At 42.9% G+C, this 24,995-nt stretch overlaps 1 protein-coding gene across 1 annotated transcript in view; it reads left to right on the top strand.

The window, feature by feature from the left end:
- The first annotated feature begins 4,856 nt into the window (after positions 1 to 4,856).
- Positions 4,857 to 24,995, top strand: part of itsn2a (intersectin 2a) — a 36,967-nt gene continuing 16,828 nt past the window's right edge. Inside the window, exons 1-16 of the mRNA XM_071536616.1 lie at positions 4,857 to 4,993; positions 10,582 to 10,651; positions 15,727 to 15,819; positions 16,007 to 16,070; positions 16,675 to 16,850; positions 17,244 to 17,465; positions 18,810 to 18,852; positions 21,089 to 21,231; positions 21,534 to 21,597; positions 22,053 to 22,190; positions 22,344 to 22,450; positions 22,548 to 22,810; positions 23,340 to 23,489; positions 23,592 to 23,732; positions 23,912 to 23,999; positions 24,124 to 24,263. Coding sequence (XP_071392717.1) covers positions 10,645 to 10,651; positions 15,727 to 15,819; positions 16,007 to 16,070; positions 16,675 to 16,850; positions 17,244 to 17,465; positions 18,810 to 18,852; positions 21,089 to 21,231; positions 21,534 to 21,597; positions 22,053 to 22,190; positions 22,344 to 22,450; positions 22,548 to 22,810; positions 23,340 to 23,489; positions 23,592 to 23,732; positions 23,912 to 23,999; positions 24,124 to 24,263 — 1,839 coding nt within the window. The 5' untranslated portion in view covers positions 4,857 to 4,993; positions 10,582 to 10,644. The remainder of the gene's footprint in view (positions 4,994 to 10,581; positions 10,652 to 15,726; positions 15,820 to 16,006; positions 16,071 to 16,674; positions 16,851 to 17,243; positions 17,466 to 18,809; positions 18,853 to 21,088; positions 21,232 to 21,533; positions 21,598 to 22,052; positions 22,191 to 22,343; positions 22,451 to 22,547; positions 22,811 to 23,339; positions 23,490 to 23,591; positions 23,733 to 23,911; positions 24,000 to 24,123; positions 24,264 to 24,995) is intronic.

Genomic DNA, 24,995 nt, shown 5'->3' with positions numbered 1-24,995 from the left:
ATCTTGATCCAAAATTACTGACCAACGGTATAATGGTTGAAATCAATACTTTTGCAAGAGAAATGCATGCGGCCCAAAAGTATTTCATCACAGAGATACTGGAATATAATTTTGATCTCTGTTTCAAAAATGAGCTTTCTCGGTATGCCTTTGCACACGAAACTCTGAAAAGATTTAGAGGAATGAATCCAAATAAAAAATCTGACGGCCCCAAGAAAAAAATGGCCTTTGAGCTCCCTGACCCCAAGTATATTGACGATTCAAACTATGCAAAAGCTGCATATTGCCCAAAATGCTATCAAGAAAGAAATCATAAACTTTGTGGAAAGGATGAATCTGGCCCTGATCTCATGCACCATCCACATGCCAAGACGGACACAGTCTTTACTGATGCACAAGAACCTATTAGGAATCTGCCCTCTACCGGCCCAACAACAGAAGGAACAGGAATGCACTGTTACCCCCACTGCAAGAAAATAGGCCTGAGCCTATATGTGGATCAAGACCAGTCAAGGGAGAAACTTGATTTGCATTTGCTGACACTTGGGGTTATGAAGGAAGTGGCTTATTTTACAAAGGAACTGTGTGGGAGAAAAATGAAAATCATTAATGACATCCTTGAACACAATTTCAACCTTGGCTTACAAAGCGAAGAGATTGATCTTGCCCAGCAGTTTTTGCCCAGCAGTTTACCACTTCTAAAACAAATGCATGGAGGGCTTGCATGGTTTGATGAAGTTTTCGTAATTCAGCCGTGCCACCAAAAAGATCCTGGCGCCACAAGAAAGCGGAAAATGGACCCAATCATCCAGAAATGTGAAAGATGGAAGGAAACAACAGAAAAAAGACAGTTGGCTCTGCAAAGACAGAAGGCAAGCGCCACTTCCACAAGTCCTACAGAAATACGGAGAGGTCAAGGCAGTATGGAGCGCTGCTATCCTCTTTGCAAGAAAATAGGTCTGGACCTTGATGTAAAATCCAAATCAGGAGTCAAAGTAAAACTTGACTTGAAGTTATTGACTAGGGCTGTAGTGTCTGAGCTGCATAAATATACACTCAGAGTAAAAGAATATTATGCATCCACTTTGTATGACATCCTTGACTATAACTTTGATCTTAGCTCACAAAATCACAGGCGCTGGGAATTTTCCTTAACTATTGCAAACAAAGTCAAAACCATGGCCAAGTCCTATCGGAGATATCTGGAGAGAGCAGAGGAGGTCTTTGAATTACCTTTTGTGTTCTCTCCCAAGGCTTCAAAAAGGCCTGTCAGAGAGGAGAGAAAACAAACGAAAAAAGCAAAACTTTCCCTTGAAGAACCACATGACGAAGGTGTTAAAAAGGGTAGATTTGTGCAGGTAATGAGATACCATACAGATGGAAATCGTGTCTATTTTCTCGGTGGGGTCAAATCTTTGGTCAAAACTGAAGAGGAGCCTGGTTTCCATTGTGGTGAGACAGAGTCTAAAGGAGACATCAATTACATCACTTTGATTTATGAAGGCCCTGGTCTAACTCAGGCAGGCCCTCTAGATGCTGGGACCATAATGCAGATCAACGGGAGTACAGTGAGTGTTGAATGTGATTTTCTCCAGGAAAATGGATCATTTAACATGGACATTAAGGAGGAAAAATATGATCCATATTATGGTGATGTGAAAACAGAACCAAACACTGAGGACATGAAATACCTGGTCCCAGGTGCAACAGCAGGATCTCCTGGATGTGCTGTGTGGACCATATGGCAGGACCCTGAGAGTGATGAGACCAGCCTTGTGCCACAAAACGGACCAGCTGACATCTACATTCATACAGGAGGGTCTGATTTGCATCATGGAGATGTACACCCAAAAGAAGAAGTGGACATTAAAGAGGAAAATGATCTTTGGTGTTCTACATGATGGATTGTATCAGAGGCTAAACAAATATCCTTGGCAATAGCATTGAACCCTGAAAAAGATTCAAACAAATTACTATACACTTGCCTGAGTTACGTTGAAAACTTTTAAAGTGATCTGTAGTAAACTTCTTAAGTGTCTCTGTTTGATAAGTGGCTCTCCAGCCAAACACTAACGCTGCTGGAAAAGAGGATTGGACATACAGGGGTGTTATGACACCAGAACATTGGAGTGCGGGACTTTGTGTTTGGTGATTGGCAGTTTAAAAAAAAACACTGTGCAAAAATAATGGTAAACTTTTTACATTTTAAAAGAGTTGGCAAAAGTTTGGTTAGATCCTTTGATTCGGGGAGAACGTGGTTGACAACTTGGATAGAAATACTGCAGGAGTTTATAACATGATGAGATGGTTGCATTTAGAAAGCTCTTCATTGAATCTCTAGGGAAAAATCTTGACTCCAGAGATGGAGGTATGGAAACTATTGTTTCAAAACTGCTTTGTTTTTCTGCTTTATTTCAAAACAATGGAAGGGGAATGAGTATGAACTGCAGCGAGGATTTGGGACTCTTAAAATGTTTGAAGACAGTGAAGAGCTCTCAATATTGTGCTTGAAAACATGGACTTGTTTAAAAAGTTCCACAACTGGGAATGGTTCCAGTCACACATTTTATTTTATTTTTATTTTGGTCATTTATGGATATTAGGAATGTCTGAGTTTGATGGAATGTGTATGATGACTTTTTTTCTTTCATTTTTTTCTTCCTTTCAATTTTTTCCCCCCTTGTATTATGGCTGAGCTGTGCTTTCTGAATAGAAAATGAATGTAATATAGCAATTTAAAATTGTTGCAATCTGTTCTGTACTTTTTGAATTAATCTTTTTATATTCATTCATTCATTCATTCATTCATTCATTCATTCATTTTATATATACATTTAATTATTTTCTTAATTGTTAGTCCATTTTCTGACTACCTCCATGTAAAAAGAAGCATTTATAATCTATTGATATTTGTGTAGTAGATGTAGCTTACTCTTATTTAAAGGAGAATCATAGTTTACTCTCAATGAAAAGAAAAAGGTTTTGTTAATTATCAGGCTGGGGTGGTTTCTTAAGCGCTACGAAGCTGTGATGTAAACATGTAAACAAGATGAGTGTGTCAGTAATTAAAATAATGACAATGTATACACTGCATAATAATGACACACAGTTAAGAGCATGACCTCATTTTGATGGACTATAATGTTTATTTTGATTCCTGTTTCAATACCTTTCAATATATAAAGTCTTTAATGAAAACATCTCCTGTCTGCCTGTTTATGTCCTGTCCATTTACTTCACTGGTGATAAATTAATTTGCCCAGGAGGCAAAATGGGCCTGTCAATGCAACTAGTTCAAGATGGCCTCGGTTTGTTACATTGCAAATTGAGCATTAAAACCCAAAATGTATTCAGTTGCTTGGTAACGCTGATGTTGATCATAATGAATTTGTATATTTTAATCAGAATTCCTTCATTGAAGCATGAAATTCTTGAACACATACCACATAAATCTGATGATGTCAGTTGTTATAAATGGCTGAAAGTCTTCACATTACAGTCTGAAGTCTAGACACTTTAAAGTGTCGAACATTAATATGTTTATGAGGCTGTATTGTGTGGTTTAGGGGTATTTGCCTAACCTTTACATTCTGAGTGAGAGGTGCAGATAAATCTCACTGCATTTTTTTTTTTTGTTTTTAACGTATTTACTGGTAAATGCTTTAAGCTGGAAATCCCTCAGCCCCCCAACATCATCTGACCCTGGCTCCCTTACTTCAATGCGTCGATCTTATTACAACACCACCTCAAACTACTACAGTATGTCTGGTCAGTGAGGTAATGCTGAATCTATAGTCGCATAATAGGGTTTCAGCTGTGCTCCAGACCTGTTTTTCTGTTTTTTCCCCTTTGGGGGCAGCAAAGACCTTCCGGACAATCTAACCATAGAAACCTGGGAAAATGCAGGCAAGGATACTTTATCTCAAAGAAGGGAAACACTCATCACGCAGGCTAGGCCGATAGCACAAATTAAGATAAGGCATAGTTGCCTCCACAGAATTACAGGAGTAAATCCAAAATATGATTTTGATAACTGAAAAATAGACATAAATGTTTTTTTCAATTAGTAGTCCCACCTACATTCATCACAATGGGTGACTGTAAATGAGGCTTTGCCCAACTCAACACATCCACACCAAGGAGGTTTTAGTCACACTGACAGCAATTTAGGATTTAGCCTATCGGACAAACTGACGTCCACCGCTGCGTCAAGTTAGCCTCAAACAGCCAGAGTAAGACCGGAAGTCAAGCGGTATTGCCTTCAAAATAAAAGCGTAAAACCTGTTAAATTTGACAAAAGTAGGCCTACCGGAGTGTAGTGGGCCTTGCCGTAGACACAATAACCTATTAAGTGGCCTTACAGAGTAATGTTGTCCAAGTTGTCAGTCATAAGGATTTCTTTTTTGTTTTCTGTTATGTTTGAGTTGAGTTTTTGTCAGGCTGTAGGAACAGTTATGCAACTAATATGGGTCAAATTGACTATAGGTAGTATATGTAGCCTATTCTTTTGAGTTGTGTGGTATGTTTTGTATCTGTCTTTGACAATTTTTGGTAGATCTATACATGATATTTTACATAGGCCTAAACAGCTATGGATATACCGTGAAACGACATCCTCCAGCTACTCTTTTAAATGTAGGCTATTGTTAATGTTCACTTTGGTACTTTTAATTACTTAAAAAAAACGTTGCATCATGTTTGCGAGTAACGGGTTTATTTTGAAAGTTGTGACAGGAAGTACAATTTTTTAAAAATTCTGGGTAGCTTGACACTGGTGACGCCCATTCCCATTTCACACCGCCCGGCCGCCGGATCGGTTCCTCCCTCTCCAGTAGCCAGATTCCCCGCCTGGTTGTAGGATCACCATCACCCTTTTTTACCGCAACAGGTAAATCCCCGCAAATCTCTATTATACTTAAGAGGACAGACAGAATGTAATACACACATGGACAGAGTCGCCCTTGACCTTGTATTTTCTGCCTTGTCCTGGAAGGTAAGTGGGATATCCTGCTTTGTTAAATTCTACAACCTATCAATTGAAAGCCAGGCTGTGGAGCGGAGTAACAATGTGGTTTGATTATACTGCTGCAGCAGATCTCCTGGAATATTTTTTTGTTCTTTGTCTTAAACAGCCCAAATCTTCAGAATTTGACTTTATGAAACCTACCTCTAAACCTTCAGTGTTATTCTCTGCATTTTGGCTAAAGAACAATCCATATGGTAAAAAATACATATAGGCTACTTCAGTTTAAATTTTTTCAAATTATGCCTAGAAATGTATTTTCATAAGTAGATGACATTCATTCGAAATCTATTGTAAGTGACCAAAATTTTGGATAGCCTATACTTGGAGATATATATTGGCAACAATGCAGAGGAAGAAAATGTATTGCCAGTGTCTATATCTTGATTGCTTGTCATCTACATGTACAAATACATTTTTGTCATTTGTATGTACTTTAACGTATCTCTAATCACGAGGTTAACGCAAAATGATTTTTTTTTCTGCACTGTATGGGATTATCCTGTCCTGCCAAAATAACATAGTGCATATCGACATCGCCTTTCAACCTACAGTCTATGAGAGAGAAAGAATATTTACTGGAGATGAGAGGTTTCCACTTGAATTTTCAGACTACACGAAATTCAACCTAACTAAATGTACAGCCATCTACTCGAAAAAATGACGTCAGTGTCCTGAGAAACAAAATCCTAATTTCCTCAGGATTACTGTAGATTTTAGTAAACTATATTATTTTGGCTAAGAAATGATCAGTTAAATTTACAAGAAGACCCATTGTCTGTCATTGTAATGGAGATATCATCACACAACAGTCTGAATGAGGCTCTGTTTCTGAACTTTTGATGTGGGAAGCTGTTTTCTAATCTGTATTTCTTTCTGTGTAATATCAATTGCAGCTTTCTGTGAGATGACAGTTCAAACAGTTTAAGCATGCTCATGTTCATTATCAACTGCAGTAAAGACTAATTATAGGGATTGCTTACTTTTTGTGTGTATGTGTTTGCTGCCAGGGAAAGAGAAATAGAGAGGGCTTTCTTTGCTGAAGTGGCAAAGTCCATCTAAACTGCAGCTCCTATGACATCTGGCCCCAGCCCAGACGGGACCGTTGCACATCCACCTGCCAAGAGACAAAGCATTACGTAACACACACGCACACCTTTGTTATGTTGAAGGTGGGAATTGATGGACTTTAAGGGCATAAACCCATCTTTCATGTGGAAAAGTGCAGTACCATGAATCTAAATACCGTTTTGAGGTCAAATTGATGTTATTCTTGGAGGCAAAAGTGAAATTCTTGTGCTGGAGGTACAAACCTTACCTAGGGCAGCTGAGTTGGGACATGCTGCTGAGTGTGTTTTTGTGGGGTGGGGGTGGGGAGTGTAAAGCGAGGGAAAGAGGATCATTGCTCCAACCACTGCTGGAGCTGACCCAAAAATGTATCAAAAGGATAAATATAAGAGCGATTCTTCCTGGTGGAAGATACACCGTGTCCCCAATTCTCACCTGCAACACAACAAAAGAAGGTGTGTGTGTGTGTGTCTGTGTGTGTGTGTCTTTATCTGTGTGTTCCCCTGCACTTGTGAATAGGCATAAACACACACCCACACACAGAGGCTTCTTTCTCCTCTGGCTCGGCAAAGCTTCCTGGGCTGTGTCTGCTAGAACAGGGTCCCCCTCTGTGTGAGGAGCGTGTGTTATACACACTTATACACACAGGCCCGCACATTCATACACACATCCGACTGCTCCGGCGCGGCGCACACAGGTGTCAATCAGCATGCAGGGCAGAGTCAAAGGGCGTTTATTGTAGGAGAGAGGAGGAGAGAGCGTTCTCTCACGTGGCCTGGGCCCCGTCCCGCTAATCAGAGACGGCTTACTTTCTTTGTTGCTTTCTTTTATCTACACAGTCCATCATTAACTTTCTTGCTCAGTGCAGTGGGTGCAGTTAAGGCCACATTTCGCATAAACCCCTGTCTCTTTCTGTCACAAAGAAGAAGAAGCTTCTCCAGTCAAAGGCTTTCTCTTTCACTTTACTGAGGAGGATAAACAATTTGGATTTCTTTTCCCCAATGGGCCTTTCACTTGTTCCACCATCTACCAGATGACACTGAAACTGAAACCAGAGACACTGAAAGCTTTAGTCCTGTTTTCGCTGGAAGAACAGCGTCCCCCCCTTCCAGTTTCGAAGCGTAAAGCAATTCTGGAAGATTTCCCACAGAATCCGACCTGGTGGCACATGATATAAAATGCAGTGTTAGAGGCTTGATATGCTGCCAATCTTCTCGCCATCGGTCTTGCTCTTTTATGGTAATCATGCTAAAGTCTCAGAATTCATGTGGTAATGATTTGGTATGTACACGTAGCACCTTTTTAAGTTCATTGTAATTAATCATCTGTAATTGCTTCGTTGTTTCCCACTACGACTGAAGCATCTCTTTTCTGTGACCCATTATTTAATTCTACATCTCCTCCACACCCATGTGTCAGTGCAATCAATTGGTAATTTTCTGAGACGAGCAGGAATATGAGCCATGAATACAGGGTTGAATTTAATTTCCCATTTATGCACAAATAATTTCTAGCCGCAGAGACTTGTCCAGAAGCCTGCTAAGTGCTGCTGCTGTGATCTGGACAGTGACTGACTAGTCGACTGGCTTGACATGGCATTTTTGTCACTTTAGGACTGTGGGCTGTCCATATTGCTGGGAAGTGACCTACTTGCATTACCATTGTTAGTAGCAACATAACATCAGTCACATCAGCAAGGACTGAGCTGCGAGGTAGAGCGGATCAAAATTGAGTAATTTGATATTTTAGAAACATTGAAGTCCTTCCAAGTGCACTCCAGGGGCATCAGACACAGAGAACTAGTCATTCTGAGACAAGTTAGTTGTTGTGAGCCACAGTAGCTACATAGCCATAGCAGTGTTGATGGAGAGGGTATTCATCCCATGACTGCTATTGAATTCTGTCTGTTATTATAATGCAGGATGTGTCCTGTTTGAACAGAGGAGGCTCTTACCTCGGGCTACAGTAGATGCTAATCTTCCCATCTAAACCACACACACCTCAGGATAGAAAAGTGTTTGTGTATGTGGGCGGAGAAGTAAGGGTGAGCAAAAACACCCTCATGCTTTGTGTTTGCATAAGGGAGTGTAAACGGTACACATAAATACACATGCATACACACACACACCTCAGGACACTATTAACAGATGTTTCTATGTAAACTATACCTGCACCTTAAGGAGACTGTAGCTTGAGTCTTTGTAGTCCCCGAGGTCCGTCTCAGGTTGATGACGTCACTGCAGAAAGCTCATGCTGAATCAGCCCAGTGTTGAGTCTTAGCTCTTTTTTTGTTCTCATCGGTGTTATTTACTTATTTTTTCTAACAGCTGCTCTTGTTATGCACAGTATTTGTGTGTTTTGATTTTAGAAAGTGGATTTGTGGTTTTGGTCTTTGTATGTCACTATTGTTTGCTTGTGTGCATGTCACTTATTATTTGTGTGTGTGTGTGTGAGCATGCACTATCACACACGTTCAAGTGCATGCACACACACACACACCATACTCGAGAGAGTGGTTCATTGCTCTTAAGTAATTGGCATTGTCGGTATGCACAAAGAATGATTTATACTACAACAACCACGCTCTCCCCTCCAGGAATTCACATGAGAAGAGAGTGAGGGAGAAGGGAAACCAATGATGAAGCGATGGCGTAATGGGAACCGAAGGAGGGGAAGGGGAGAAGGGAGCTGGGTGGGAGTCATTTCAGAGAGGATAGATGTAAGAGTGAGGGTTGAATAAGAAATAGAAGGAAACGATGGAGTGGAGCGTGAAGTGAGGAAAAAGATTGTGAAAGAACGATGTGGAGAGGCAGAGGAGATTGGCTGGACCTGACCAGAATCACAGCTGAAGAGGAATCTTGCTTGTTTGTTTGCTTGCGATGGATGGATAGATGAAACAAGGGGAAATAGAGGGGTAGTTCTGAGCGAAGGGACTAATAGAATCTGGACAATAGAGCAAAAGATGGAGAGAGAGATGCTAGAATGACAGAAAAGAACAAGAAATTGAGCAGGGAGTGAAAATGGGGAAAATGTGCTGCTAGAACAAACTGCATGTTCAGTGTGAGGGTGAGACAGAAACGAAGGGTAAATGTGTGTGGCGCAGAAGTAGATACAGAGATGAGGAGAATACTGCAATGGCAAAGCAAACTGAACAGTAATTTAGCAACAGAAGCAAAGCAAAGGAAGAGTATTAATAGCAAGAAAAATTCAAGAGGAGAGGCAACGATACACAGCAAGAAAGATGGAAGCTCCGCCTGCAGAGTATTTTTGTGCTACTGAAATATGGAAAGCCACACACAGTATGGCTCATATTCCAATCTAAGAGTATTTCATGCATGGTTTCTCATCTGTCCCCTCTCCCCTTTGGGACTCTGCCACAGATCCCATAGAAGAATTTCATCAGGTGGGCCAGGCTGGCCGGCCGCATGTTCCACACTGCGGGATGGAAATCACCCCCGATAAATTCCAATCACATGCAAATGAGAATATGTATGCGGCATGTAAAATGTCAGTGAGAACGGAGGACAGAGCAGGAGCATGGAGGCAGGGTGATTAGGGGTTGTTCTGCTGTGAGCTCACTTGCGCACACACACACACACAGCAGGCTTAACAAAGTGTTAAGTGATTTGAGGCGGGTTGTGTGAATGGCCACAGTGGTTGGAGGCAGAGGGGACTCTACTTAGGCATTAAAATTGGTCATAAATCTTTATTTTGTGTGTGTGTGTACACTTATGCATGCAGATGTGAGTACAGGCGGGCATATTGCTGTGCAAGTTTTATGTATTATGTAATTTGCCCTGGATGTTCATGTTGCTGTATTCAGGCATATTTGCATCCCTAATAACCAAGAGAAGAAGCCACACAGAGAGAATTCTAACAAGGTGGATGGTACTTTCATAAACAACCAAATGCCAAAGACAATTCAACAGTGGAGAAATAAATAGAGGCACTAAGAATTGAAAGAGACTGTTGGCTTAAGCCGCCATATGTGATCTGAGAGCAGACAATGATAAATGCTGCCTCCTCCCTCGACCTCCATCATTTTTCTCTCCGCTGCATCCCTCGCTTTCCTTCTTGTCTACATCCCCCTGTTGGCGTTGCCATCCTCCCATCTCTAACTCTCTTTCCTTTTCTCCTCACCTTTCCCCTCTCTCTCTCTCTCTTTCTCTGTCTCTGTTATTTTGTCCCTATGTCACCCCCTTCTCGCTCTTTATTTCTCCTCCTCCCTTGCTCTCTCTCTCGCTCTCTCACTCCTCATGGTGTAAGCCGCTCAGTGTGCCCTCCTTGCATTGTTAATAGGGAGATGTGATTTTTCACTCTCTCTCTCTCACTCGCATTCATATCCTTTCTATTCCCACCATCTCTCTTCCTCATAGACACACACACACATACTCTCCTCACTCGGTCTTATACACGCTCATACTCCTTGCTCTGTGACATACACACACACAATCACATCTCTCTCTCTCTCTCTTTCTCTTTCTCTGCAGATGTCTCAGAGCTAGCCAGCTGAGTAGAGGACCTCCCTCTGCCCGTGCTCTCCACCTGCAGCCATGAATGGTGAGAACAACACTCTGTGTGTGTGTGTGTGTGTGTGTGTGTGTGTGTGTGTGTGTGTGTGCTCTGTCTGTCTGCATATGAGAGGCAAGTGTGCACTTGTGTGTTTCAGCATGTTGGTTTGTGTTTCTAGTGTGGGGAGGAATGGACAGGACTGATAAGACTGGGGTGTATGGATGGGAGAGGAAGAGAGAGAGAGAGAGAGAGAGCTGACTAGTAGGCAGATGTGTTGTGCCCCTTCTCAAACTTAATTTCTCTCTCTCTTTCTTTCTTTTTCTCTCTCTCTTTCTGTCTCTTCTCATCAAGACTGAACTATGTGTTTGTGCGTAATGAAGCTATGCCTGTTTTGGTGGTTTTGCTCCCTGTGTGTGTGTGTGTGTGTGTGTGTTTGTGTGTGACACCACCATAAGCTGTGGGGTGTAGTGAACATAAGACTGATCCCTCTCTCTTGTGTGAGATGTGTTAATGAAATATTGATCTGGCAGTGGAGTGAAGGTTCAGACTCTCTACTGCACCCAACACTTTGATCGTATGACATTTTTCAAAGAAACGTATTGGCTTGAGGATATCTGAAGCACAACTAATCACTGCTAATTATAAAGAATTACTTGATGTAAGTCTTTTGAGTGATTTTGGTAAGATGGAGATTTTTGTTTGTCAGAGAGTGGTAACCGCTGTAAGTGTGTGTGTGTGTAGGTGTGTGTGCCTGTACACACTCTCTGTTGGTGCTATACTCAGTCTTGGAGGTGATGCATCTGTTTTGTCCTTGTGCAAGATTGATGTGGACAGAATTGCTCAATAGTGTGTGTGAGTGTGAGTGTGAGTGTGTGTGTGTGTGTGTGTGTGCGCGCGCGCGCACGCATGTGCCTGCCTGCCTGTGTGTGTGTGTGTGAGATCGCATGTTAATCCTCTTGTCTGTGGCCTTTGATCATAGAAGAGTAGTTGCCGCTCTCTCTGTTTAGGCCCCCTATGGGAAATGCCTCAGAGATTTGTGTTTGTGTGTGTGTGTGTGTGTGTGTGTGTGTGTGTGTGTGTGTGTGTGTAGGCTACATCTTGTCCACATGACTAAGTCTGCAGTGTAACAAACTGCCAACCCTCAGACTACACCCTTTGCTTTAATCTCATCCAGTAAGAGTGACACATCCCAGTGGATAAACCCTGGCATAAAGCAATTCAGAAAAACAACATTTGCCTGCGATGAGTTACTCCATGGAAAAGCATGGGAGGCAGAGCTCTTTGCATTATTGCACTCCCACTAATATGAGTAGATTAAGCCTCAATGAGCCAATTGTAAAGTCATTAGTCTCAAATTCTCCAAAACAGGTGCACAGTCTGCAACCGTCCCAGAGCAGATGAGGTTTTCTTAAGGACATGTGTGTGTAGACTGAAACGCTGCAGTGCGGGGAGACTGGTGAACCGCTGTCACTATCCGAAACATCAACTTGTCTTCCCCGGGTGAAGCGTTTGATATGGAAATAGTTATGGAAGCAGCGATATGGTTTCCCCCAGTAGACCGGGGCTGGGTATCTGGAGGTTTGACTGAAGTGTCTCGTAAGAGGCTGTACAACACCTAGACAACAGCACACACGCTGATAACGGAAAGTGAAGCTCTCCAAGGGGAAGGCTCTCTGTGCTGTAGCTGCTGAGGAGGTGAACTCTTGTACCGTTGTTTTAAATTCTGCACAGGCGTTGCTGCTGTGGAATCTATCGCTGGAGAGGATACTGTATTCCGTAGCTTCTTTTTTCCGTCATTGGACTCTGTGTTATATTGTCTCAGTATTGGCTGAAGGACCCTTGTGTACTCACTGAGGGTTTCTGTTCTAGGTTGTTGTACAGAAAGCCATTTTATGTGCTGCTTGCAGCCTTAATAGCGGCCGTATTACAGTATGTGTTGGTTCGGCTGACACATGTAGGATAGGGTGGGTATGTAATTTTTATTTAACCCTTTATTTAATCAGGCACGACGATTAAGAGCAAATTCTTATTTACAGTGACAGCCTGGCAAAAAGCCTCTTGATGGGAAATTGGGAAGGAACAGGGTGACAATACGAGAAGGCAAGGAGTTTGCTCAAGGCAACAGAAAACACAATAAAAACAGTAATTTAGAAAAAGCCGGATGGATACACATAAGGACTTGAAGACAGCAATAGCATAAATAACATCAGCAACAATAAGAATACCACTAAAAGCAATTAAAACATGCAACAAAAACATACAGCAGCACCGAATTCTACGGCCAGACTGCTGATTCTTTATAGTAGAACCAACCAAACTCTTGTATTTATTTCAGAGTGAAGTGTCTCTTCGTTATTCCATTGTCCTGCATGAACAAAGGCCATTTCTAAAGGCCAAATATAGAGCCTCACTGACTCTTTATTGTTTGTTCTTTATGTGCTACAAATTCTGAAATTTGGCACCTTTTTATCTGGTATCACATTGAGTGGCCATATGTTTCCAGCCCAAGCATCAATTCACAGAAGGCCCCTATGGTTTTTGCCGTTGCTGTGTAAGAAGCTTTGTTGCGCCCCAGTTCTTCACAGAGCGCTCTGCCCTCACTGATACGCATGCTGAATCAACTGACAGCCCCGAGTATGTGGCCATGCTAGCTACATGTCCCACCGGCGCTGTGCTAAATATCGCTTCCCTCTCTCATTCACAATAGCTTCTAAAAGAGGTCTGTCAAAGGCAATGAGACAATGTGAAGAATACTCACATCTCTGTACAAGATTAATTACTTTCTCCCTTTTTATGTGCGCATTTTGCTGACGATGCCAAAAGTAGGTCAGGCACTGCGAGCTGCTAACACTGGTGCTGTCAGGGGAAAAGCATATACCTGAACAGGTGTTACCGTGGTGATTTGGGGTAGAGCGGGTTTGTTTAGATATTGAAACCACCTCAAGGTGATTGGCCGAGGGAGAGGTGTGTTTGCTGACAAACAGACCTTTATCAGGTGAACAGCAGCTGGCAATGACAGTTTCTGTTTGTATTTGTCACAAGGATGTTGAAACATGTGCTTGTTCATACCGACAACATTAAAGGGAGATTGATGGACAAAACACCAGAAATGCTATGAAGGATCATCTTTCTCCCTTTAACTAATCTAAATTAATCTCTCGGCCAAATACAGTGGCAACCATACACTAGGCCAGTCTGAGGAGCACACACTCTGTTTTGAGCTCCTTGGTCCATTGTGTTATTCCTCTGAGATTTGTGTGTGTGTTTGTGTGTGTGTGTGTGTGTGTGTGTGTGTGTGTGGTCAGGCAAGGACTGACGGGGACGGGGTGTTTGGGTTGGCATCAGGGAGGAAGTTCCATCATGGGCAGAGTGGTATTTCCTGTACATGGTGAATAAATTACAGCCTGGATAGCAGGTCTGCATAAAGAAACAGACCCTGTAATAGCCCAAAGAATTGCATCCTAACTAAAAATATGCTGTATTAGTATTACTTTCAGATTCCCCCCCCCTCAACTCTGTCTCTTCATTCCTACTGTCTGAATCTTTTATATCTACCAGAGATAAGGAAGAAGGGAGATCTCTCAATCTCAGTCTGCCCTTGATGTTTCTCAACATCATTCCACGTCCCATTATTGATGTTTATGGGACAAGTTGAGAGATTTAACCTCCTGTTTAAGAAATCTTCTGTTAGCAACATCTGAGGGTAATATGAGGCCAGATTCTCCACAAACTGAAAGTACCTAAAATCCTGTTGTTGTGGAAAAATCTTTGTCAACATTTTGTTTGAGGTCTGTCCCAGTCTGGTCGCTATGGTAACAGCTGCTGGCGTCGGGCAGACTCGTCTGTACCTGTTGAGCATCTGAGGTAGAGCTGGTTTAGACATGAGCAGACATGAGGGTTGAAGCCCATTTGGCCAGAGAGGAAGTCTCAGCACTTCTTTTCCAGTTAAGTCCACTGTCTGTTTATATTAAAGTATCACAGTAATTATCCATATTGCTCCATTAACACTGTCCACTTCTATTACATCGAGCCAACTTATTCTACTGTCTGAATGTAGTTTACAGTTCCTACACAACTGTCACCCAGCTACTCTTGTCTTAATCCATTTGTTATATCCCACTCTGCCTCTCTATTCCAGCTGTCAGAACTCATTAGCCAAGTCTTGGATAAGTCCCGTCTGAATTCATTATACCGCTGCAGCGCTGTCAATCAGTCTCTGCTGTATGGAAAGACCAATCGGCGTTTGATGTCTGCACAGCCTTTGAGTCGTCTGAAGTGATAATCTCAGAGGGGTCAGTGGTTTCAAATCAACCCAGCGTGAAGAAAGAAGGAAAAGGCTTTGACTGAACCGCCAGTGTTATGATATTGTGAGACTCTCAGCCAGATTAGTATGATTTTTTTTTTTTTTTTTATTAATTTCACAGGCACCCTTATGATTAATTAATTATGGACTCTAATGCTAATATATTCCTCCCCCTCTATTAAAGAATTTTTATTAAGTTGAGTAAGAATTGTGTCTCATACGCCTCACGCAGCACATTTGACTTCATATTTAATTCATGGCCTACCCTCAACTTACCTTGAGATATGCAAGAGTGGAAGTAGAGTGAAAGAAGCTGACTGGACACTTTTATACATGAATCATTGTCAGGAGTTGGTTAAGAGATGTTTCATCTGAGGGGGATATCTCATTTGGGATGGAAATTATGCAGACTTTTTGGTGGGTGAAGTAAAAAGATATATTGGATTCTGTATTAGCATTTGTGCTTTGGGGACCTTCATTGAATGTGTGTGTGCGTCTTGATGGGGGTATACTCTACACATTACTGTTTGAAAATTTCTGTTTTTCTTTCTCTGTCTCTCTCTCTCACCCCCCCTCTCTCTCTCTCTCTCTCTTGCTCTCCTTCCCTGCTTATGGCACCGCAGGGTGGAGTACATGTTTGTTTTCTTTTGTTTCTTTCTCCCAGAATTATCACATTTATGAATGTTTGGGGGCTGCAGAATGCAAATATGCATTTGTGAGTGTGTTGGTGCTGTGATTTTTAGTTACTTTTTCCTCTGTTTTGTTGTGAGAGGTGCATCTGAAGTCAGGATTCTCTCTTCCTCTCCTCCTGCATGTCCAGGTGGAGCCAGTATGTGGGCCATCACTCCAGAAGAGAGGGGGAAACACGATAAACAGTTTGACTCCCTCACTCCCATCCTAGGTTATGTCTCAGGTAGGCTGCAAAATCATAAGAAACAGACTAATAACTTGCTAACAGGGTATAAAGAGCGACTGCTGGCGTTTCCAGTGAGCTAGCTGCATCTTGCTAGTATCTGGATGGTCTGAATGTATCTATTAAGTGACATAAGACCAGAAACCTGCCCTTCTATCTTAACCCCAGTGTTTTTGTCTGTCTGCAGGAGAGCAGGCCAGGAAATTCTTCCTCCAGTCTGGCCTGCCTGCTCCGGTCCTGGCTGAGATCTGGTAAGGAACCAACCGATGACTTAATGAGACTTCATCCTAAAATTTGTGTGTTGTTAAGCCAAAGCAAGTGGGTCAGTAGGTCCAGTGCCCCTTTGTTTTTAGTCAGGAGAGGGTTTGTCCATAGAGGACCAATAAGGCCCCCTCAGCCCACTTTGAACTTCCTGTTGAGGGCTGACTTCCTGAACAGCCTGCCCCACCCTGGACACTATAAACAGTGTGTGTGTGTGTGTGTGTGTGTGTGTGTGTGTGTGTGCGTGCGCGTGCGCTGTAATTAGAGCAGAGCTGTACTCATCACATTCCCAGTCATCTGAAGGCAGGATGTAAAATCTGGGCTCCAGACAATGTGTGTGTGTGTGTATTGGTATATATATGTGTGTAACTCTTGGAAGTAACTGAATTTTCTGTGTTGCCTAGGATCCAATCCCACCACAGCCTTGTCCCCTGTGTCATTTTCAGCTTTTCTATCGCCTCAGTAAAGAAGAAATACGAGTGGACTGCCCACTTTGCTTTGAAATAGATTGATCTCTCCTGCACCTTGCAGTTTTGTCAGATCACAAATCATGCTGTTATACCTCAGTTCTCTCTCCCGCTCTCTCTTTTCCAGGAACCTAGCTGACATGGACAGTGATGGGAAGATGGATAGACTGGAGTTCTCCATTGCCATGAAGCTCATCAAGCTCAAGCTTCAGGGGCGGGGCTTACCCCCCTCTCTGCCAGTCATAATGAAGCAGCCTCCCATCTGCAATCCTGCCTCAAACATCACATCATCAACACGTTTCGGTAGAAATTCCTCTACTAAGACATTACAGCCGCATTCCAGTTTCAAAAGTGCCACATTTTAATTCCTTACTCTACAACCTGACCGCTCATAAATGTTTTTTCTTCAAATGATGCACTTGAAGAGTTTTATTCCAAAATGAGATATTTACCTTTCTGAAAAAGGAGCACCTACTCTTACAAAATTATTGATATTACAAAATAATGGTAGCTTTCAAAGAATAGTGGGCAATTTAAGTCCTTGATTTGACAAAATAGCACTTTTACAGACTGGAATTGCTACAGTGAATTTCATGAAAATATACCATTTTGCAAAAGAACTCTTCATTTTAGTCTTTTGAAGCAGTGCTTTTGATTTCCCCTTTATCTCCTCCTGTATTTTTTTCCTCCTCATAGGAATGGGTTCTATGCCAAACCTGTCAGTTGGCATGCCATCCATGTCAGCTATGTCAGCCATGCCCCTCCTGACACCCATCCCGGTCAACCCCCCCATGCCCTCTGTGCAGCCCCTGCTGCCGACGCCCATGACTCTGCCCCTCATCACCAGCCTCGGAAACTCCGGACTGTCCAACGGCAATGCCAACCTCCTCACCCCGTCACCTGTCCCCAACACTGCAGGTGGGTTCTACAGAGGGAACCTTGTTGATCTGCTCTTCAGACGTATGAAGACTAATTCTGAAGCGCTGACCCTTCCAAACATGATCTCCATTTTGAGGGGTTAAGAGTCCGAATGTATGGTTATGTTTCAGAACCATTCAATAGAAATGTAATGAAAAGGGCATGTGACTGTTCATGCCTCCTGCTAGTCAAGTATCTGTTGCATCTTATATGTATACTACTGTGGGAATTGAATGGGCATAGATATTAAGCTCATCCATATGCCACCACTGTTGCTTTATAACCGGAAACATAAATACAGGCCTTGCACACAACACAATCAGTGTTTTATGATTCAGAGAATAAATGTGCGTATGCATGTTCCCATCTTTTTGCATCGATACATTGGTTGTGAGTGTCAGTGATGCTGTGTTAATACAATATGTGTTATACATGCAACAGGAGTGTGACTTATCTATCTACCCCCTGAGGATTGCTACATCTGTGATGGATCCAAAGTTAATATATGCAGTAGGCTGCATATGGAAGTGCGTGTTTGTGTGTGTGTGTGTGTGTGTTTGTGTGTGTTCATGTCGGGATTTGCAGTAAGAGCTTCCTGTCATCACCAAGGAGATGAGTGGTTACCATCGCCACATTCTTTCCTGCAGATACTGTACCTTTTAGATATCAAAGAGAAAGTCCATTGATATGCTGTGTGGTTGTGCATACATAAACATTTTGTCAATTTTCTGTCTTTATTTCTCTTGCTTTTCATCTCCATCCCTCACCTCCTCCATCTGTCCTTTGTTTGCTCTCTCTCCTCTCACTCTGTTCCTGTTCAAGTGAGTTTTTTTTGCTGTGAAATGAGCAATCTAATGAGTACGAGTGTGAAATTACTCTCTGATATCATTTGGTGCCCCCTGTCTCTTTATCTCCCTCTCTCTCTGCTGAATGGCAGTGCCATAGCTCTTGAGACTAATCCTCTTTAGCACAGGGTTTCAGAAAAAGGCAATAGCTTTGTTTATAGCCAGACGTCAATAACCTTGCTGCTGGAGCTTTGTGTGCTGCGACTGTAAAGTACGAGGAGATAAGATTAGATGTACACACGTTCAAGGGCAACTGTACTCTGCAGGGCTACAGTATATGTCAGAGATTGATTGCATAAGAAATGTACATGAACATACTGTATGTATTTGGAGGAATACCCAGAAGTAAGCATGCACACATTATTTTTCAGGTAGTTTTCCTCATCTAACCTTGAATATTTAACCATTGATTGCCTTTTTCCTGCCCCCAAACCCTCTCTTTCCCCAGCGCTTCCTCTCTCCGGTTTCTCTTCTCCCATGGTATTTTCTCCAACAACAGGCATGTCCAAGGCCAACTCTCTGCTAGACCTTGGATCCAGCAGGTGAGACCTAGAGACTAAAGAAATGTCTATAAAAATATACACAAAACTGTCCGTGACCAGGAAAATTCCCTCCAAACTAGATGCAAGAAGCATTCAGCTCATTGTATACTTGGATGTGGGTCTATGTTGTTTACAAGTTCTTGCAACATTAGGGTTTGCTAGTATGTACAGCTGATCAATAAGATCGTTTCTTTTTAATCAGCAGCCACCTAGTAACCACTCTTGTTTGTGTATTTTCTGCAAGGCCCATGTATGTGCATTTTTGATGCAGCCAATTCCAAAACACCACAGACTCTCAAAGGGTTTCTGTTGAAGCATAAATTAAAGATCAAGCAAGTCACTTCTAAGTAAGTTTTATGGGTGCTGCATGGATTTCTGAGATGCACCATTTATCGTGCAGTGATTTTGAGTGAAAGACTGGTATAAAGACTGGTATAATTCACGCACAACCAATCCAGTAGTTCAGAGCTTATGTAAAAGTAGAGACTTGGCAGGGAAGGGTGGAGGATCAGAATGCAGGCAGAGATGATACAGTAAGATAACAGACAGAGCAGGAAGGATTTTGGAGTCAAATGTTCTAGTCAGCTACAACGGGAAGTGGACTTGTTTAGAGTCGCAAACATCAGACGAGGAACAAGAAACAAATGACATTCTTAAGTGGGGAGGTCATTGTATCGCTATGCAGTTTCCATCTGTGTTAAAATGCAAGAAAAATAATACTTGCGTTGAAGGACGTGTTCTATGAAACAGAAGCAGGTTAGACATATTTGCACTTCAAAAACTGAGGATCTTTTGCAGGATCACAGAAAAAGTCAGATTTGACTCAAGGCGATGTACTGTACAGTTAGTTAAAGAGACATCACACATCCGATAACACTCGTCAGTCAGCAGGTTTTATCACATGAAACGCTCTCCACTTTAAGTCAATTTTACCCGTATGTGCTGGTGTCAGGTATGTTGTCAGTGACTGGAGGGGTTAGTGGTTCTGCATCAATTACACTCCAACTTGCATCAGTGCCTTTGCACAAAGCACTTCATCTCTATTCAGAATAGCTACATTGGTGGAAAGTAATTGGGAGTGAATAAACAAGAAACCTGTGTCTGGGTGTTTTGTGCGGTTTCCATAATGACCGGAGCCCATGCAGCAAGACAATAGCAGTATCTCATGTCATCGATCCTTTTCATGTTGGTGTTTTGTGTGGGTTGGGTAAAGGACAGTGGTCGTATCTGATTTCATTGATTCTGTCTTCACTTGAATGTCCCAGTGCTGCATAGAAAAAAACCCTGGGCCTGGGGACAGATGGTGATGTGTCAAGGACAGTGTCAATATGGGCACCAGTGTGCTAGGAAGTCATGTACAGGTTGATCCAGCTACCGCCCGCTTTAACCTCACTTTAACCTGAAAGCCCCAGACATGATATCCCCCCACATCGTGCTAGATACACATTGTTCTTGCTTGTTATTGTTTCCCGACCCATACAAAGTTTTAATATGGGGGAAAGTCACAGCCCTAGGTGGTGGCACTAATGCACACATTTGCACGCACGCACATATGCACACACATATGCACACACACACACACACACACACACACACACACACACACAGGCCCTTGGGCAAAGGGAGGATCCCACACCCCTTCTCCCATTGTCTCTCTGAAACCTCTTACTTCTCCCAGGGGAGTGGCTGGGTGGAGAGTTTCCACCCAGCTATAATGAATGAAAAAAAGAAGAAAAAAAACATTCTTCTCAAATGAACATCACCAACCCAGCTTATGAGCTAGCTATTCTTGCACAGGCATTGTTTCCAATAAAAACAGAATGGCTGATTAGCATAGCAGGGGTGCACAGTGTACAGGACTGTCTTGTTTCAGAAGCGCATTGTCTATGTGGCAGTTTGTACCGTCTTCCTCCTCGGCTAATTAAGAGCTGAGAAATAACACCGGGGAGTCTCTAAGCAATTAGTGGCTTTAAGCAAAGGATTGAATGCCATGCAGAGAGGGAAAGCTGACCACATAGTGTAATGTCCTAGAATCACTGGTTGTTGCTGGCCTTTAGGAGACAGACGTCCTGGTGTATTGATCTCTCTCTCTCTCTCTCTCTCTCTCTCTCTCTCTCTCTCTCTCTCTCTCTCTCTCTCTCTCTCTCTCTCTCTCTCTCTCTCTCTCTCTCTCTCTCTCTCTCTCTCTCACTCTCACTCTCACTCTCTCTCTCTCACTGTCTCTCTCCATCCATAGTTCCAACTCTTCCTCCACCACCTCATTGGCCAGTAACTCTCCCAAGACAGGTTTGTGTGATTGGGCCGTTCCGCAGGCCTCAAGACTCAAGTACCGTCAACAGTTCAACACACTAGACAAGCTCATGAGTGGCTACTTGTCAGGTGGGTCACACACACACACACACACACACACACATAAATGCACACGCGGTTCACTGGACTGCTCGGCTGCTCACGAGTGGCTACGTCTTTGTTTTTATTTTGACAGAGCACTCTCTTAATCATTTTCAATTCAGACACACACACTTACATACTCTCCTGATTGCTCTCAACCACATTCGGCTGCTCTCAACCACACTTGACAGAACTTCACTGTCAGACACACACAGACGCACACACATCACACACGCATAAGTACACACAAGCTCTCTGCTGTTATTTCTGATTTGATTTCTGCTTTTCAGGACCTCAGGTTAGAAATGCACTGATGGCCTCCAACCTGACCCAGACTCAGCTAGCTACTATCTGGTGAGTTTGTATGTATGTGTGTGTGTGTGTGTGTGTGTGTGTGTGTGTGTGTGTGTGTACCCATGTATGTATGATTCAGCTACTAGCCATTCATAAGCTTGTGTGTGCATTCTTCAAATCATAAAAGAAAAAAGTGTATTTAATTTTATATAATGGGTATGTCTGATCTCATGCTCTGATTGGTTGATAAATGAACATCTAACATGGCTTACCATGGCAATGGTCTCTTCACAGTTATCTATTACTCCACTTTAAATAATAATAGGTCAATGGGAACATTTTAGCATCAGCATCACAATTAGACAATTTTGCAAAAGACCATTTGAGTATCGTGGAATTCTCTGTGTTGTAATGTGCGTATTGTCTGTGTTTTACTATGTTGAAGTGTGTTTTTCTATGTTGAACGTGTGTGTATGTCTGTCTGTGTGTGTGTGTGTATGTGTGCGTGTATACAGGACCCTGGCTGATGTGGATAAGGATGGTCAGTTGAGAGCAGATGAGTTCATTCTGGCCATGCACCTGGTGGACATGGCCAAGACCGGCCGCCCTCTGCCCCTCACACTGCCTCAAGACCTGGTGCCTCCCTCTCTCAGGTAGGTAACACACACACACACACACACAGAGATTACATTCACACAATAACCAATTTGGTTGACCATTGGATTCCTCAGTGAAATACAACCAGAGACCTGTCATTTATCTCTGTCACTTTGTCACTTAACTCTCTTTTTTTGTCCTTGTTTCAGAGGAGGAGTCAAGTGCAGTGAGCTTGTTAATGGAACGGGGCCCTACATAACTCCTGGTTTAATAGAGACAGCAGAGATAGAACCTGTGCAAAAGACCAAGAGCAGCGGTATGGTGTATTATGTACACTTTTTGTTTTATTTTGAGGTTATGTCCCCTCTCTTCCCTCTGTCACACCGCTCTCCTCCTCTTCCTCCTCCTCCTAGTATCCTTTGAGGACAAGCTGAAGGAGAACTTTGCGCGGGGCAGCGCCGAGCTGGAGAAACGACGGCTGGCTCTGGAGGGGCAGCAGAGGAAGGAGCGGGAGAGGAGGGAGCGAGAGGAGCGGGACGTTCAGGAGAGGAGGGAGAGGGAGGCCAGGGAGCAGGAGAACCGCAGGAGGCTGGAGGAGGAGAGGCGGATGGAGAGGCAGAGGGAGATGGAGAGACAGAAGGAGGAGGAGAGACTGAGAGAGCAGGAGAGGAAGGAGGTGAGTGGGAGATGTTACCACTCTGTGAGACATTGAGTATGGGATTAATCTGCTTAAGGCAATGTTTTGATTAAAACATTTTCATGGTTTGATTTCTCTAGTAGTAATGGATTCATTTAATAATCAGTCAGAAGGGATGTATTTTGGTCGAGATCTTTTCGAACATCAGCAACAAGCATGTTCAATTCTTTCATTTGGTTTACCATGAAAAGAGTTTCTTCGTTGTTCCAAAAGTGCTAATGTTGTTACCACTACTTTGTCAGTCTGCTGCACTGCGCCATGTCATAAGATTGTTTGTTTGCTTGTAAATACAGTGTCCGGATCACTGCGTCTGGTGACCTTTATGAAATGTGCAGCTTTAAAAAATTGAGCTGTGTACAGCACTGTGATAAAAACATAATTTTTTTAGTACTTTAATGAGTCTCAGAGAAAATTGGGGATGATATGCACTCATGGGGAGCTTTTGTGTGTGTCTCTCTCTCTCTCTCTCTCTCCCATCTCTCTGTCACTCTCTCTCTTTCTCTTTCAGGCGGCGAAGCAGGAGCTGGAGCGCCAGCGGAGGGACGACTGGGAGCGAGGGAAGAAAGAGGAGTTGGGCAGGAGGAGAGAAGGGGAGCAGGAAGAGATCTCTCGACTCAGGGCCAAAAAGAAGAGTCTAGAGATGGAGCTGGAGGCTGTGGTGAGAAAACACACAAACACACACACACACGCTCTCTTGCAATCTTAATGAAGGCTTGGGGTCCGTTGGGTAAACACTGCTGTCAATCGGCCGGTCTCTCAGGGTAACAAGCACAAGCAGATCTCAGACCGTCTCCGTGACGCCCAGAGCAAGAGGCGGATTCAGAAGGCCGAGCTGGACCTTGTCAATCAGAAGAGGGACGCTCGAATCTCTGAGATCAACACGCTGCAGCTCCAGTTTGAGGTTAGAAGAAATGTAGTTATCTTGCTCTCACTCCCTCTTTGTCAAACCTGTTGCTCCATAGAAATGCCTGCTTCCCTAAAGTTATTCCCGTGAATGTTTTTTGAGTCTGTTTTCTCTCTCTTGCTTTCCCTCTTCATCCCCTGTGTGTGTGTGTGTGTGTGTGTGTGTGCCTGCCATAGGACTGGCAGAGGAAGCTCTCCCAGCTGGTCCCAGAACAGCAGAGGCTGACTGAGAGGCTACGCAGCATTGGCCTCAACAACCTCCCTTGTGGGTGACAAATGCCTGCTTTCAAAGCGACAAACACACAGACACACACAGCATGTATGTATTTCAGTCAGTGAGTATATGACTTCTCTCAGTCGTCTCTGACCTTTGACCTTTGCCCCCGTAGCAGTGACTTTGACCTCTCTGAATGGGAGCGTGGCGGAGAAAGGCGTGACTTGCCGCAGACTGAAGGACCAGCTTGACACCCTGGAGAGGGAAACCACCGACAAGCTGGCCCAGATGGAGCAGTACAACAAGGAGCTCAAGGTCAGCGGTCACCACAGACCAGTTCAGGATAGATTTGGGCCGGTACAAACCTATTTAGACTAGAAGCGACCACTTAACACCAGTACATACTTGTTTAGTTTGTTACAGACCATTTAAGTTCAACACAGACCACTTCAGTCCAGACCAGGCCACCACAGGCCAGTGCGTATCATATTAACCTTGCATTTTACAAGTCATAGATGACTAAAAGAGCAATTTAGATAAGCACAGTACAGTACTACAAAATTGACCAGAGCAAGAACAGTGTATGTCATATTTGAGCAATATTCCAGACTAGAAGCCAGTACAAGGCAAGGTAAATTTTATTTATATAGCACATTTCATACGCAAGGCAAATTCAATGTGCTTCACATAAAACATAAAAAATGCATAATCTGTCAAGTAAAATGACATCATCAACTCATAAAATTACATTAAAAAGAGAGAAAGAAAGATAAAATATCTAAATAAAACATCTAAATAAAATAAATAAATAAAGAAAAGATATAAATATGTAAGTTTGTGCTTTCCTAGAGCCAGCTTATTGGAATGGAATAAAAACAGGGAATTTCACACTCAAAATGTTGTTGTGAAATCTTGTTCAACTGGTCATGGTGCCTCTAGGATTTCACTCCTCAGGCAACGAAAACCTTGTTACCTAACCATTAACACACACACACAAACACAGACGCACACATTCGTTGGCACAAAAGCTTGTTAACTCGATACCCA

The sequence above is a fragment of the Centroberyx affinis genome, unplaced genomic scaffold (assembly GCF_046629955.1).
Source record: "Centroberyx affinis isolate AG114_WGS23_722 - 3 ecotype Tasmania unplaced genomic scaffold, CSIRO-AGI_Caff_v1 ptg002920l_1, whole genome shotgun sequence".
NCBI classification, from domain to species: domain Eukaryota; kingdom Metazoa; phylum Chordata; class Actinopteri; order Beryciformes; family Berycidae; genus Centroberyx; species Centroberyx affinis.
This window is presented reverse-complemented; position numbering and strand designations above follow the sequence as displayed.